The sequence below is a fragment of the Artibeus jamaicensis genome, unplaced genomic scaffold, assembly GCF_021234435.1.
Source record: "Artibeus jamaicensis isolate MK-2021 breed Jamaican fruit bat unplaced genomic scaffold, CSHL_Jam_final contig_240, whole genome shotgun sequence".
Taxonomy (NCBI): domain Eukaryota; kingdom Metazoa; phylum Chordata; class Mammalia; order Chiroptera; family Phyllostomidae; genus Artibeus; species Artibeus jamaicensis.
Genome location: NW_026521506.1, coordinates 9,792,846 through 9,808,809, shown reverse-complemented (window position 1 = coordinate 9,808,809; position 15,964 = coordinate 9,792,846). Strand labels below are relative to the sequence as shown.

General features: G+C 39.1%; 1 protein-coding gene across 2 annotated transcripts in view; it reads right to left on the bottom strand.

The window, feature by feature from the left end:
* The window catches only part of OCRL (OCRL inositol polyphosphate-5-phosphatase), a 48,094-nt gene extending 38,069 nt beyond the window's left edge, over positions 1-10,025 (bottom strand). For both annotated transcript variants that reach the window (XM_037147110.2, XM_037147111.2), the window contains exons 1-4: positions 9,822-10,025; positions 9,476-9,555; positions 4,937-5,016; positions 2,008-2,046 (exon numbers count right to left, since the gene is read on the bottom strand). In XM_037147110.2, the coding sequence (XP_037003005.2) occupies positions 2,008-2,046; positions 4,937-5,016; positions 9,476-9,555; positions 9,822-9,860 (238 nt within the window). In that variant the 5' untranslated portion in view covers positions 9,861-10,025. The remainder of the gene's footprint in view (positions 1-2,007; positions 2,047-4,936; positions 5,017-9,475; positions 9,556-9,821) is intronic.
* Positions 10,026-15,964: the final 5,939 nt, after the last annotated feature.

The window sequence follows — 15,964 nt, the reverse complement described above, 5'->3', positions numbered from 1 at the left end:
CATTGCTCAGCACTGATGAATACTCTTCTGCCATCTTATCTGACCTACTAACAGAAATCAACAGTTGATCACTCCTTGAAATAACCTCTTCCAAAAGTTCTACGACAGCACATTTATCCAGTTTCTCTCTCTCTCTCTCTCTCTCTCTCTCTGGTCACTAATTTTCAGTGCCCTTTGAGGTATCTCCATCTAACTTTAAAGAGTAGAGTTCCTTAGAGTTCAATCCTAAACCTTTTCTCACTCTATAACAGCAGTGTCATTGGACTTACTGTGATGATGAGCATGTTCTATAATTGCACTGTCCAACATGGTAACTGATGACCACATGTGGCTAATGAGCACTTGAAATGTGACTAGTGCAACTGAGAACTGCATTTCTAATTTTTTCTAATTAATTTAAAGAGGTACATGTAACTAGTTACACTTGTATCCGATTACACAGCTCTACATGCAATCATATCATCTCTCTTGGCTTCAAATACCATCTATGTGCTAGTGACCCAGGCCTTTCTTCTGAGCTGTGGATGCATATGTATTTATACTAACAAACCCAGGGTCCCCCTCCTGCAACATACTGGGTTTTCTGAAGTTTATGTATAAAGCCCAAGGATCAAGATAAAATTTGGTTTCAGTGCAAATATTACTAAATGGGCAGAAATAAAAAAGGATCTTATTCAAATGCTTACTTAACTATTTCCTCTCTGTGATCCAGTAACTTGAACTCTAAACAGAACAACACATGATTAATTTCTAGGTAGGAGAGGCCAAGAAAACGAATGCCACAGGCTAGGTGTTTCTAAGAGATAAGGCACAATTCAGTTTAACTTTCCAGCTTTGGATGATATTACCTCCTTCTGCACCAAGAACAGGATATTTCAGTACCTTCTTTCAGCAGCAATGTCAATTAGTGCTGAACTACCTTCACTCAAATTTTGCTTTCTAAGTGTTCTTTTTGCCTTCTTTCTAAGCATGAGAAGACATAGATATTTAGTTATTTGCTCTCTTGGATACCTGCAGTAGAAGTAATGGAACCCAGTGACTGAACTTACTTAGCCTTTTAGGATCAGCCCTTAAGATTTCCAAACTCCACAACCAAAGGATAATAAAACCCAATGCAGAATACAGCTCACCTAAACTGTTCAGTGCAAATTAATGGTTCCAAGGACGGGGACTGTGTTTAAACAAAAGTGAATAATCCACAGCCCCAAGATAAGATCCAAGGCCCACTCATCCAAGGACTCAACCAAGATAAGGCAACCGGTTTGATTCAGATTCATGTGGTCACGTACTCTTTCCCATGGTAACCGTACAGTGTCCATTTTCTCCTCCCCATAACAGAGTACAATTAGATAAGCAAAGAACAGCTTACGCAGAAAGTCAATGAGGATTTGCTTCAAACGGATACAAATGAAAGAATGAAACAGTGAGAAAATGATATTCTCTCTAATAAAGAGATCCTTTGAGGGGATGGAGCTTAAATAAAAGCCCCAAATTATTTTAAGGAAAAAAAAAAGATATGCCTGGGATGAGAGGGGCTCTTCCAAATGAATATAACAAATAAAGGAAAACATTATGATTTAACATGTAAAAATAACAAACAGGTAAGAAAAATCTTAAAACGTAATAAAAATTTAAAAAACAACAAAAAATGCTCATAAACCTTATGTATTTGAAAGATTTTCTGGCCCTTCCTACAATTATCAATTCCATACCAATGATTTAACTGACAGCAACAATACCAGTAGCTCAAAGAAGTTTCCAGCATTAGAAAAGCAGATCATATTTTCAAATTTTTAAAAGATTCTTGCCAGCCCCCTGCTTTTTCTTAAGCTTAAGCCTAAATGTTTTTGTGAAACAATGCTCATTTGTATGGCTGCCTAAAGAAAATGGAGAATACAGGATAAGATGGCAAGATAAAAAATGCACCAAAGAGGTGTCTTAAACACAGTTGATATTCAAGTAAATGTTTGTTGAATAAAAATCAACTCCATTCAGAAAGATACTCACTGTTTGAAGCTATATCAATCAAAAGATTTTCTTCTGCTTCTAAGGGAAAAGAAGAAAGCACAGGATCAGGGAAGAGAAAACCAGTCATTACAACCGAAAGTAGTATGGTATATGCCTAACTAAATAACTGCTTCTCTCAATCACCACGCCTAGGTCTTAGAACACATTTAAAAAAAAATCCCTTGCTTTTTTGTTTAACATTTAAAATGATTTTAATAACACTAAGTAGTAAAGATCATGAGCAATTCAACTAAAAGAAAAATGCACTGAACAAGTAACCAAATGGAATGCCTCAAAGCAAATCAAGGAATTACAATAGTAGGAAACATAACATGTTAATTCAAGTGAAGACAAGTTTCAATTCCCCCAACACATAAATTTCATATAATCTGTGTCTTGAGATAATTCTTGTAAGAAGCCAAGGAAGTGACCCCAAAAGCCCAGAGGTGAATTACTTTCTTAACTCAGATCTAGTCTCTGAAAGTTTAACCCGGCCCCACATAGGAACAGAGAATACACAAAGTTCTTTACCTTCAGGCTATAACTAATACCTATAGGTCTTTCAAGGCCTTCCACACCCAACAAGTATAATAAATGGGGGCAAAGCATAGTCTCCAACTTCAGAGTCCTCTTTTCCCCTCATGGCTTTCCTGAACTTCCTTCCTTACCTTTAGTGTCTAGACCCAATCCATCTCTTCCTCTCTGACTGCCCTGAATTTGGCCAACAGCACTTGCCAGACCTTCCTGGCTAGCTGCACTCCAGATACTGACTCCTTTAGATTAGCCTGGATCTACTATGGCCATATAGAGTAGTCTCAGCCTTTTCTAGTTCCTCACTAGATTATGTGTATTTGTGTATCTGGCTCCATTATTTGGGTACAACAGAAGCAACTGGTAAGGACCTAAATTGTCTAATATTTAAAAAGTCTCAATCCCCTCATTAACATGATGAAGCAAGGGACAACGGGGCATCAGAACAGAGCCATTATATGTTTACCATTGTTCTTCATTAACTTTAATTCTTTAAAACCTGAGTATTTATAGACTTTTCGAAATGGAGGCACAGGTCAAGAAACAAAATATATGAAAACTTGAGGTAGCTGTTCCTTTTGTTATGGGGAACTACTGTTTGTGAGTACACATATTTTCCAAGATTCCAATCTCACACTCTTCTTTGTATTTCTTATTAAAAACAATATTAAGAGAACAGGGTAAAATAAAATCTAGAAGGCCCTGGCCAGTGTAGCTCAGTGGACTGAGCATGGGCCAAAGGGTCACCAGTTCGATTCCCATTCAGGGCACATGCCTGGGCTGCAGGCCAGGTTCCCAGTTGGGGGCATGCAAGAGGCAATTGCACATTGATGTTTCTTTCCCTCTCTTTCTCCTTCCCTTCCCCTCCCTCTAAAAATAAATAAATAAAAGTAAATAAATAAAATCTTAAAAAAGAGAGAGGCTCTAGAAGTAGTACCAAAAGATATAGAGTTAATAGCATATTCATCTAAAGTCATGTTCTTTGGCTTTTCTTCTCTGTAAAAGGTTGGGTATGTAACAAAGGATGCTACACCCTGAAAAGTGAAGTGACCACAGCAACTTGCAAGGTATACAGGTGCCTTGTTCAGTGCTTCTCTCACACAGGGAAAACTGAATGGCTAGGGCTTCATTCTTCTATTCTATACAATGTAGGTGCCATTCATTGCAGGTATTTTCAATTCTTACTACATGCTCTCTTAAAAAGTCATACCCACTTAGTATTTCTACTTACAAGAATAAATCCTAAGGAAATAAGTAATATGTAGGATGATTTGTGCACAGAGAAGTTTATCACATTACTATTCATACTAGCAGAAAAAAACCCAAATGTCAAACACAGAGAAATAATTACATTATGGACCATCTATAAAATGGAATACTATACAGCAATTAATGGCATGGAAAAGCACCCATCATATGATAGCTTGAGGAAAAGATAAAACACCATATACAGTTTAAGTCCCACCCACTCTAAAAAGTTCTATGAGTAGGAAAAGGGGAAATGTTAGGTGTTTATGTCTAAAGGATGGGAGTTTACTTTGCTTTATACTTTTCTGTTCTTCCCAAAGTTTTTATAGTACATATATCACTTCTGTGATAAAAAAATTCAATGTCATGTAAGAAAGAACCCATGCAAGGTAGATTTCAAGTTTCCCAAGGAGCTACAGCTGATACAGAATGCTTCTTTCTGATGAAGCCAATGCACCCACTGGAAACATACTGCATTTGTTCTCTAGTAATCAATTTCCTTTCAAGAGCAATGTGAGATGACAGAAGCAACACCTCCTACACAGTCCTCCCAACTTTTTGATTCTCACTGTAGCAGATGAAACAACAGATGTTCTGTTCTCTCTCTCTAAATTTGAGGGCAAAAAGCCAAATACATCCTCCCCTGAGTCATTTTTCTTATGATTTACCATTGCCAAGGTATGAGAATCAGCACAACTGAGTATACAGTATTACGATATTTCAAGGCATATTGCCAAATGTTTTAATTTCAAACAGCAAGGAGATAAAATACTGAACGTGTGTGAATCCAATCAGTATCAAAGTATCATTGATACTTTATAATGAGCAGTGTGTCAGTTCAACCCAAGAACGTCATTTAAATCCACATATAAGTCAGGCAGCATAAAAGACAACTATGTACATTTCTAACCCCTAGTCAGGGAAGCAGTTGAGAGTAATACACACACACACACACACACACACACACACACACACACACACACACCTTCAGCTCTCTTAGACAATGCATTTATCATCTCAATGGTAGATTTATGCAAAGAGTGACATGTTTCATTTTACAGTGACAAATTTAAATATGTACAGTGTTATACAAGGCAATAATGACCATAGAAAAACATTATAGAACTAGCTAAGCAATTAAAGCTAGTACCTTGAACACATCTAAAGTGGCTATTTATAGGAATGATATCTTGAACAAGCTGTTCCTTCGTGTGCAACTGGATTATTAACCTAGGAAACAGAAGAATGCATCAATGAATAGCTACTGAAAAATCCAAACATTTAACAACAAAATACACTGTGCTGTTACAAAAATCCAGTCTACATTGATCAGGCTTGCTGTAACTTGTCCCCTGGATCTGAGCATCATGACAGCTAGATATTGCTCTAGGTCTAGGAGGATAGTAGTGGTGATCCATGTCTAAATACCCATACTGTTTGGTGACATACAGAACACAGAATAGTGTATATCCTAAGAAGAACTTACAATCTTAGGAGCATGAATTACAGCACATACACCTTCAGAGTATTCATACCAGAGTGAAGAACTAATAGCCAGGTGTGAACTCCATGAAGCTATAGCTATCTTTTTACCACAGTGCCTGGCACCTAGAAATCACTCCAGTTTGTTGCACAAATCAATGAGAAATTTCATAAATTAGCTTTCCAATATCTCCATGGCTTTGACCAAAAACGAAAATGGTTCTCTCTCTTCAAACAATTCAGGTTCATGGAGGACGAAGAGGAGATGCCCAGACAGGTGGATTGGTCAAAATAACCCCAGTGACCAACAAGGTAGAAGATATCACCAGACTGCCTCTACAGCCCTTGTTTTTACTCTGCTTTTCCAACTTCATGCTGGTAGTTCTAGGTAAACATGACTGAAAAACTTGGCCCTCCAGCATAAAATGTGAGACTTCTAAATTCCTATGTATTCCTGACATATTAATTTTCACTTACTATTTATCTGTTGTAGCTCAGAATCAAGATATAACCTACCGATAAATGGCCATTCTGAATATACCCCTGCCTCCCCCAAATCTAGCCCTCTTCAGGGGGTTCTTTTTGCCAGGAACATTCTTACTGAGACCCACCTCAAATACTACCTCTTGTGTGACTCTCCCCCCAATGCCCCCAAGCAGAGCCAGAGGCCTCATCCCCTCCTTTGCTTGCCCCTGAAATAGAGCACTTACACACTCCATTATAGTTATATTTATCTCCCATATTGATGTGAGGTCCTTGAAAGCAAGGAACCTAGCATATTCACTTTTGCCTCTGGCCTAATACATAAATAAATATTGGTTGAGTAAAACAACTAGATTAAGCTATAAATACAGATGAATTTCTAAATTTAACTGTTCAACTTCTGACACTAAACATGGCATTGTTTTGAAGGGTTTAACTCCTGTTTTGTTATCTTTTGGGGAACTCATTTCAGTTTTATGAAGTATTTCAAATGTGTTAATTCTAGGGAAAGAAATGGCTTAGACAGAACTAAAGGAAATAACCTAAGAAAAATAATGCTGTCTTTCTGCTCTGATCCTAATTTGTAGGGGTTTGTATTTTAAGGTGACTAGGGGAATATGGGATTCTTTTAATCTACAAAGTTCATGAGTTGAGCAGAGAGTCTTATAAACCCAGATGGAGACCAGAAACTAGATAAAGGCTGACAAATACCATATGATCTCACCTTTAACATGAACCTAATCAATAAAAGAAACAAACAAGCAAAACATAACCAAAGACACTGAAATAGAGAACAGGCTGACAGTGACCAGAGGGGAGAGGAGAGGGAATTTCAGGAGAAAAGGGGAGGGGTTTGCAGGAACAAGTATCAAGGACACATGGACAAAAACAAGGGGGGCATGGAAAAGGGAGGGAGGTGGGGAGGGCGGGAGGGTGTAGGCTGGGATGGGGGTAAAAGGCAGAAAACTGTACTTGAACAATTAAAATAAAATAAAAAGAAAAAAAAAACAAAGAAAAAGTTTAGCGAATGTCCCAACATATTGTTACTCTAATATAAGGAAAACATTATTATTGGTACTGTTGTCATTTTTATCCATTTAAAATAAAAATCTAGTTCTAAATGTAAAGAAGTCTAAATTTGAAATAGAGAACATTAACATGAAACATGAGCAAACTAGAAAAACTAAATAAACAAATACATTTTATGAATAAAAAAAGGCTGACAAAGCAAGGGTCAAGGAAGAAGTTATTTGCAGGAAAACGAACACAGACCAATGTAATCTCAAAGTAACTAGACTAGAAATGGTGTTAAGCATTAGCAGTAAGGCTTCAACTGGAACGTGTTTTTAAAAACCATCACACAACAGGCAACACGGATGGACTTGAAGGCATTATGCTAAGTAAAATTAATCAGACACAGCAAGACAAATATTTTATGGTCTCAACAAAAACAAACAAAAACTCATATAGAACAGATTGGTGGTCCAGAGGCAGAGGTACAGGAAACAACAGAAACAAGAATTTGGTAGTTGTGAAACAGAACAGAGTAATGAATTGTAAATGTGGATTTTTCAGCATTATCCCTAGGAAATGCTTTGATTTGTTCAAAGAAGGTAAAAGATGAAACAGCAGGTTGCATCGTAATCTATTTTCCTTGAAAAAAAATAAATATTAGTGTTTGTTTCTAAAAAACGCATTTTTTAACTGCAATGTTAGTCTCTTGTGTACATTTCTCCATGGCTGATAGTAACTACAGAACTAAAGATCAAAACAGGCCAAAAGTAAAAACGTTCTGGACACCTAATTCACAGAAGGAACCCAAGAGGTAAGAATCTGAGGGTTATAGATGGTATGACAATATCAGGTGTCTTTAATAAATGATTTCTAAAGAAACTTCTCAGACAATGTATTTCTTAGATATGTTACATGGGATTAAACCTCAGCTATTCTGCATCCCAAGTGTGAGCAAGTGACTTAACCTCTGTGCCTAATTTCTCTATCTGTAAAAGGAGGAGGAGGATGAAAATATTATTTCACAGTACTGCTTACATGAGGGTTAAATTAACTAATTCACGAAAAGTGCTTAGAAGAGTAACTGGCACAGATCAAGCCATTAAGTGCTAGTTGTTGCTATACCCCCATGATTTATACAGATATGGACCACAAGAATTTGATTTTATGTGGGAAAGACACAAGTAGTCAAGAGAGCTACCACTGCCAAGTTTAAAAGTTCTTCTGGTACAAGAGCTCAGATAGAGTGAAACATTTATCTCAAGGCCAGCTGTTCACTCCTGTATAAGCTGAACAAAGTTCCAAAACAACGGAACCAGGAACCAAGGGAGTAGATCCGGGGCTGTGATGATCTCAACAATGTAACTATTTTATTTAATCCACATAATTTTGTTTTTCCACATAGGGGGAAACCAAGACACAAACAATTTACTGATTTTCTCAGGGGCCACATCTCTTCACCCTTTTCTAGCCTTTGGAAGTGGCAGTGGTAATCCATGTTCTAATTCACTGTCCTGTTAAACTGACTTTCATTAAATTGGTCTCCCAGAGTTTGATGAAGTCTGGGAAAAGTAATAAAAATTTCTTACATCAATCAGACTGACCAAGTAGCACCTAGGGAAGAGCTACTTCATAGAACCAGCTGATGTCCAATTAGGCTGGTAGCAAGACTGTCAGAAAAGGGCAAGATAGGTTAGTGGGAATTTCTTCTGTAAAATTAGACATCGTAGATACAGGTTGAGTCTGGACCATCTAAAAGCAGGAACTGAGAAAAACTGTTTTTGGGTGGAATCTAATGTTAGGTGATGGCAGGATTTAAGTGATCACCAATTTTTAAACTGTAATATCAAGAAACCTGTGAACAACCCAGGGAGGTAGCCTTATCACACATGGGTAGATAGGGGCCTGTGAAATGTAACAGTCACCATAGATACCTTTAAAATGAGGCATTAGTGGCAAGAGAGTGAGATCAGCAGCTACAGTGATAGTTTATCAAAGGAATATTTTAATCCATCAGTCACCAGTATTTGCTGATCTCCTATGTGCTAGGCAGAGTGGAAGGTAACACAAAGATTTAAAAAAAGCCAAATGTCATATATATTTCTGTACATTTCATGACTTTTTCTAACAGTCAAGTCAATAAATGAGGCAGTTATTGGGCTGCACTAAACCATTACTGAATTAATGAATATGCTTTCTAACAAGTGGACTAAACGGGTGGGGAGACAAGAGCAACAAGTTGAATGGGGTTAAGAAAATGCACTTCTGTTAAGGTTAACAATGAAGTGATTCTATAGCACTTTTACTTTTTCTAAACCACTTTCACATTATTTTCTCAGTTCCAACTGCAAAGGCTACAAGGTAAGCAGTTAATGTTTTTATTTAACTGATGAGGATACTAAGGCCCAGAGAGCTTTACTGACTTGCCCAAGGTTACACAACACTTGTCAGTTGCAGGGGCAGGAACTAAGAACCCAGGCTTCCTGCTTCCCCACCCATTGGGTCCTTCCACTGGGCCACACTGTCAGGAGCAATCCAACGGCTCAGAAGTTGAGGACAAAGCCCTGTGGTTAGAGTACTCGCACTTCACACCTGGCCCTGAACCTGTTGTCCACACAGCCTCAGTGGGAGGAGGCTGGGTGGCTCTTCGTGATTTGGGATTGGGAGGTAATGGAAGGCTCCGCTCCTCTGCAGGAATCAGGCGGTTACTTACTCATATTGCCCGTTCCTCTGAGCTAGGGTCAGGACGCAGGGCTCTCGGAGAGGACCTCTCATCTCTATACCCTCGACAGTATGTGCACATTAGTCAAGGTTCTGCACTAGAAGTGCTGCCGGAGAAGGGTGGCGCGGTGCGGTGTCGGGGGAGGCTGCCGCCCCCCTGCCTGCTCTACCCTGTGCCGGAGGTATTGCCTCCAGTGCCGACCCCCTCCCTGGCTAGGCTCGGCCTCCGGGCCTGACCGTTAAGGCTCCCCACCTCAACCACGTTCCGAAGTCCCCTCACCCCGACCTCCCACCCCAGCCCTCCTCGGCCTCCCCTCCCCCTTCTCTCTGGCGGATACTGCGAGGGGCTGGGCTCCGGCTGGGAGCGGCGGATCCATCCAGGCGGCCTCTGGTCTCAGTGGGGCTGCAGACTGCCGGGGATCCGACGACACCGCTTCCCGTGTTTTCCTACCCACGCGCCTCAGCTGTGCGTCGTTTTAAGAAAACCTCCGCGCTGTGCGCCGGGAGCCGAAAGCTTGACCTGAGAGAGAGCGGCACCTCGCGCCCCCACCAATTTTCCAGGCCGCCGCAGCGTCTGCCCCCTGCGTTCAATATGAGGAACTGCAGCAAGAGACCCGACGGACCGGGGGCATCTCCACCACGTCCAGCAACGAAAACGTTTTAAATGCTGCCCGTGAGTGACACCGGAATTGTTCTTGGAACTCTGAAGATTGCTATGGAAACAAAGCATAGTCATACCTATGAGGGAACTCAAAGGTGTTGAGCCAACAGAACCCCCATCATCCATTCAAAATATCCTTATTATGGTTATAACGTATTAATGCTGGTTATCCTATCTCTCCGATGTCCCTTCCTCCCCGTCCTCTTATTTCTCCCACCCTCCAAATCTGAAAAATGGCCAAAGCTCAGACCTTCGTGACCCCCACAGGTCACCTCTATACAAGCAATGACCAATTATATGTCCCTGACCCTGACCCCCTGCCTAATATACCCCATCGTTATCACAACACTGAATAACAAAGCTAGCTCATCGTAATTTCTCACAGTCACACAGGCTTGAAACTTTAAAGCCATATGCTTTCTATTTCTCTCTTCATTTCTCTATATCCAATCAACCAACAAACCTTGTTAATAATTTCTTTGGAATTACCTTTAGATTCCGTGTTTTCTCTCTATTCACACCACCATCACTTTCTTGTAAGCCTTTGTGATAGATGTCTCCATTGACCATTTTACTCTGTTGACAGTTGTAAGGATACTATTCCCAGAGGAATGCTTCAATTGTTACTAATTTGCTCAAGAGTCTACAATGCACTATATATCAAGACTGACTTTACCCCTGGCTGGTGTGACTCAGTGGACTGAACACTGGCCTGCAAACTGAAAAATTGCTGGTTGGATTCCCAGTCAGGGCACAGGCCTGGGTTGCAGGCCATTTCCCCAGTAGGGGGAGGGTGAGAGGCAACCACACATTGATGTTTCTCTCCCTCTCTCCATCCCTTCCCCTGTCTAAAAATAAATAAATAAAATATTTTTTAAAAAGACTGATTTAAAACCTATAGGAATGTAGACAGTGTGGTATAGAAGTAGATGGACCAATGGAACAGAATACAGAGCCCCAGTACAGATCATACATATATGGACAGTTGATATGTAGCATGTGCATTTGAAATCAGTAGGGAAAAATGGATTATTTGCTAACTGGTGAAGGGACTATTTATCATCCTCATGGAAAATTATAAAATTAGATCCCTACCTCACACAATAGAGGGGGAAATTTGATTCCAGGTAGATTAAAGATCTAAATGTGAAAAAGCAGGTCTTCAAAACTTTCAGAAGAAAATAGGAGAACATCTACATGACCTTGGAATAGGGAATGAGAATAATTACTTAAGATATTAAAAGCCACAGCCCTGGCTGGCATGGCTCAGTTGGTTGAACTTTGGCCCAGGAACAGAAAGGTCACAAGTTAATTCCTGGTCAGGGCACATGCCTTGGGTTGTGGGTTCTATCTCTCATCAGGACACATGCAAGAAGCAACCAATTGATGTTTCTCTCCCTCTCTATCTCCATTCTCCTCTCTCTCAAAAAAATAAATATTTTTAAAAGATGTTAGAAAGCACAAACAATAAGGAAATTCATTGACACATTTAACTATATTATACTCCAAAATGTATGCACTCCGAGATAACATAAATAAATTAAAAGACAAGCCACATACTGGGGGAAGATATTCACAATACATATAACTGACAAAGGATAACCTGTGAGGTTGTACACGTCCAGCTGTTAGCACCTTTCTGAGTTTGTCTTCTACCATTCTCTCCAACTCACTCTGCTTAGTCACATGGCTTCTTGTAATTCCTAGGACTTGCCAGCCACACCCTTGCCTCAGGGCCTTTGCATTTGTTCTTTATCCTACCTGCACTATCACTTCCTTCAGGTCATCACTCAAATATCACTTTCTCAGTAAGGCTTTCTTAGACAATTTTATTTAAAATTGTAGTTCAACAATCTCCTTTCCCAAACCTGTATACACATGCTCCTTATCCCTCTTCCCTGTTTATTTTTCCTCAGGGGATTTTTCACTATCCATTATTCCATCTATTTTACTTACTAATTTTGTTTAGTGTTTACCTCCCTCCACTAGAATGTAGGTTCCTCGAGGGCAGAGATTTTTGTGTGTTTTGTTCTTTGCTTCATTCCTGGTGCCTAGAACTATTTCTATAACAAAGTAGATGCTAGAAAAATATAGATTAAATGAATGAATGAATTAGTATCTAGAATGTATAAGAACCCCTATAAATCAGTGTCAAAAAAAGAAAACTAGCAGAAAAATTTACAAAATTCATGGATAAGAAACTCATAGTCAAGGAAACCTAAATGGCCAATAAACACACAAAAGGATGCTTCACTTCATTACTCTTTAGGAAAACTGAAAATTAAAACTATGAGCTACCACTTCACGACCATTGGTTTGGCAAAAATTAAAATTCAGACAACACCAACTGTTGTTAAGGATGTAGAACAGATAGAACTCTGGTCACTGAAAGGAGTATAAGTTGGTAGAATTACTATAAAAAGGGATTTGACATCATATAATACAATTGTATGTAATACACTTCAACCCAGAAATTCAATTTTTAGTTATAGACCCAGACAGAATTCTACACTTTGTGCACAAGGAGACATGTAAAAGAATGTTCATTGCAGCATTATCTGCAATCTCAGGAAAAAAATGGAAGCGAATTAAATGTCCATCAGCAGGTGAATGTATAAATAAATCATAGTAATCATGAAGTTCTTTACTATTTTGAAATTACAATAAATAACTCAAACTATATTAACAGTTAGATCTCAAAAATACAATACTGAGCATAAACAGAAAATTGCAAACATGTATGGTATACCATTTGTATAAAGTCTGAAAATACTGTATGTTGCTTATGGCTATAAGATATAAAAGTATATAAAACATGAGAGGGCATAATCATCATCAAATATGAAAGATGTAGAATACTGAGACTGGAGAAAATCATACAGGGAATATCAACTATATCTACAATATTCACTTTTTAAACACATCTGAAAGTTGATGTTACAAGATTTGATAGAATTGGGTGGTTGATACATATATTGATTTTGTATTTCATGTCCTTTCTTGCATTTTAAATTATTTGCAATCAATAAAAATAAAAAACAAAGAAATAACATGTATTTCTTTGGGGAGGGTTAGCAATGACAAAAGCTGAAACCAGGACAAGGAAAATGAGGATTGATAGACTTTCTTAAGATGCGTCATGGAGTTCACTGGAGACCACAAAAATAAGTGGCTTCAGTAAGTGGTGAGGGTAGAACAAGGTGACAGAGAATTGAGAAGGGACTGGATCATGAGGAGATGGAGGTGAGAGATCCCATATTGAAGAAGTTTGGAAATAGGAAGGAGTGAAATAAAATTTTAACTAAATTAGAAGGGCCAAACAGAAATAGTTGACAAAACCTGAAGTCACTTTATTAATTTTTTAATCTTTCCCCAAGGATATGCTTATTAATTTTTAGAGAGAGAGGAACAGGGTGGGGAGTGGAGAGAGAAACATTGATGTAAGAGAGGAATATCAATCAGTTGCCTTCAATACACACCCTGAGCAGGATGAAACCCACAACCTTATTAGGTATGGAGATGGCAATCCAACCAACTGGACTATCTGGCCAGGGTACCTAAAGCCACTTCAAAACAAAGAAGGAGGTACCAGTGAAGAGGTAGACATTTAAGATACTAGAAGAGGAAAGCAGAAAGGTAGCAACAAAACCCCCTCAGTGATTAGGAAGAACAAGGATCCAAGGTGGAGATGGAGGGTATCAATCTTAGAGAAGAGGGTACTTCCTCCTTCAGATCTATAGTATCCCCAGAACTTAAAACAGTGCCCTGCATATAGTAGGGTACTCAAATATATGTTGTAAATAATAAGAGGTTGTGAAGAAATGGAGGTGAGGACACTACAAACTGTGCTCTCTCACAGGAGAAATGATGATTTTTTTTCAGAAAAAAGTAGTAACTGGATGTTGTAATAATAATCCCTAATCCTGGTGGCTAACACTGAACAGTCATGTGACAGACACTCTGCTCATGGCTTTACATACATACTTTCATTTAATTCTTACTAAATCTCTATAAAGTGGTAATACTGTTTCCATTTTAAAGATGAGAAAACTGAGACTCTGAGAGTTTTAGCAACTTGCACATTAACTAGTAATTGGCAGAACTGAGATTCAAACTGGCATTTGTCTGAATCCAAAGCCTGAGTTTTTAACCAACATATTTTGCTGTTCATTCAGTATTAATAGTAATAACTGTTTATTTTATTAATTTCTTTTAAAATATTTTTATTTTTAGAGAGAAGGAAAGGGAAGGAGAAAGAGAGGGAGAGAAACATCAATATGAGAGAGAAACATTGATTGGTTGCCTCTTGTATGTGCCCCACAAGGTAGAGAACTCACAACCCCAGCAATGTGCTCTAACCAGGAATTGAAACAGTGACCTGTCATTTTTTGGGACAATGCCCAACCAACTGACCCACACCAGTCAGGGCAGTAAGTGTTTATTTAGAATTTTTGATGTGTCAGATACTATGGTACCTGCTGTACCTGTATTATTACATTTAATCTGATGAATTTGAAGTTGAGAGTAGAGGAGGGTTTGAGAACTTACATAGGCAGTGAAGGAGGGAAGAAGCTGACAGAGAGTGACAGTGAATGCAGAACAGTTAATAAAGGGTTTTAGAGCAACAGGGAGAGCCCGATGGGTGGCAGATGGCATGAATTTTTATAGTGATCCAAATGAGCACGTGTCTGTAGCTTTCCTTGGCAATGGTTGGCAGATAGAAAGCAGTAGAGAAAAATATACCAAGAAGATGCACTAGGCCCTGGCTGGTGTGGCTTGGTGGATTGAGTGCCAGCCTGCAAACCAAAAGGTCATGGGTTCAACTCCCAGTCAGGGCACATGACTGGGTTGCAGGGCCAGGTCCCCAGTAGGGGGTGCACAAGAGGCAATCATACATTGATATTTCTCTCCCTCTCTAAAAACAAATAAATAAAATCTTTTAAAAAAAAAGGTGCATTAGGGTTGGGGATTAGTATAGCAGGCACAGCAGAAGGTCATGGGGTGAGGGAGTCTAAAGTGGTTTTTAGAGTGCACTGAACTAGCTGGCCCTGGAGTCAAAGTTAGGTGAATATATGAATCCCCTCAGCCTAGGGCCAGCAGAGGGGACAAAGGCAAACTTGACAAAATCATTTCCCTTGCCCTGATCCTGTGGCAAATTTTTATATTTCCATTGGGGGGATAATTTGGGGGGCTATGCTTACTAATAATGTGCTTCTGTATGTGTGAAGTCATTTTTGTAAGTTGGCTAAAATCATTTCTTATTCATAGCCACCTTCGGACTTACTTGTGGTTATTAATGATACCACTGCTTTAACTAGTTATCCAAGTTTGAAACTTCAGGTTTATCCATGAACTCTGCTTCTCCTTCACCTTTTATATCCCGTATCTTAAATTTTGTCAATTCTAGTGTAAATTCCTTGATGTATATAAGGAAGGAGACAGAAGAAAATGTAATTATCTTCTGGAGGGTGGGCCCCTTGTAGTACAAGCTTCCCCTGCTAGGTGAGTGTTCTAGGAACCCATCTGTATCAGTGTACCAGCTGGCAGTGTTGTGAGAGGCTGTGTCTGGCTTCAATGAAATTTTTTTTGAAGACGCTTTCAATGTGTTTGCCCATTTCATGATGAGTGATTTACAAGTACACCTGCGCACACCACAGATGTATATTTTTGGTATATTTGTATGCACCTTCTTGGTATATTTTCTCTACTCTTGCTTTCCATCTGCCAAGTGAGTGTTCAGCAGTTTTTAATGAAAAATGGCATAACTCTAATGTCCCAACCTCCCTATTTACCAGATCTCACCCCTAGCGACTTTTCTTT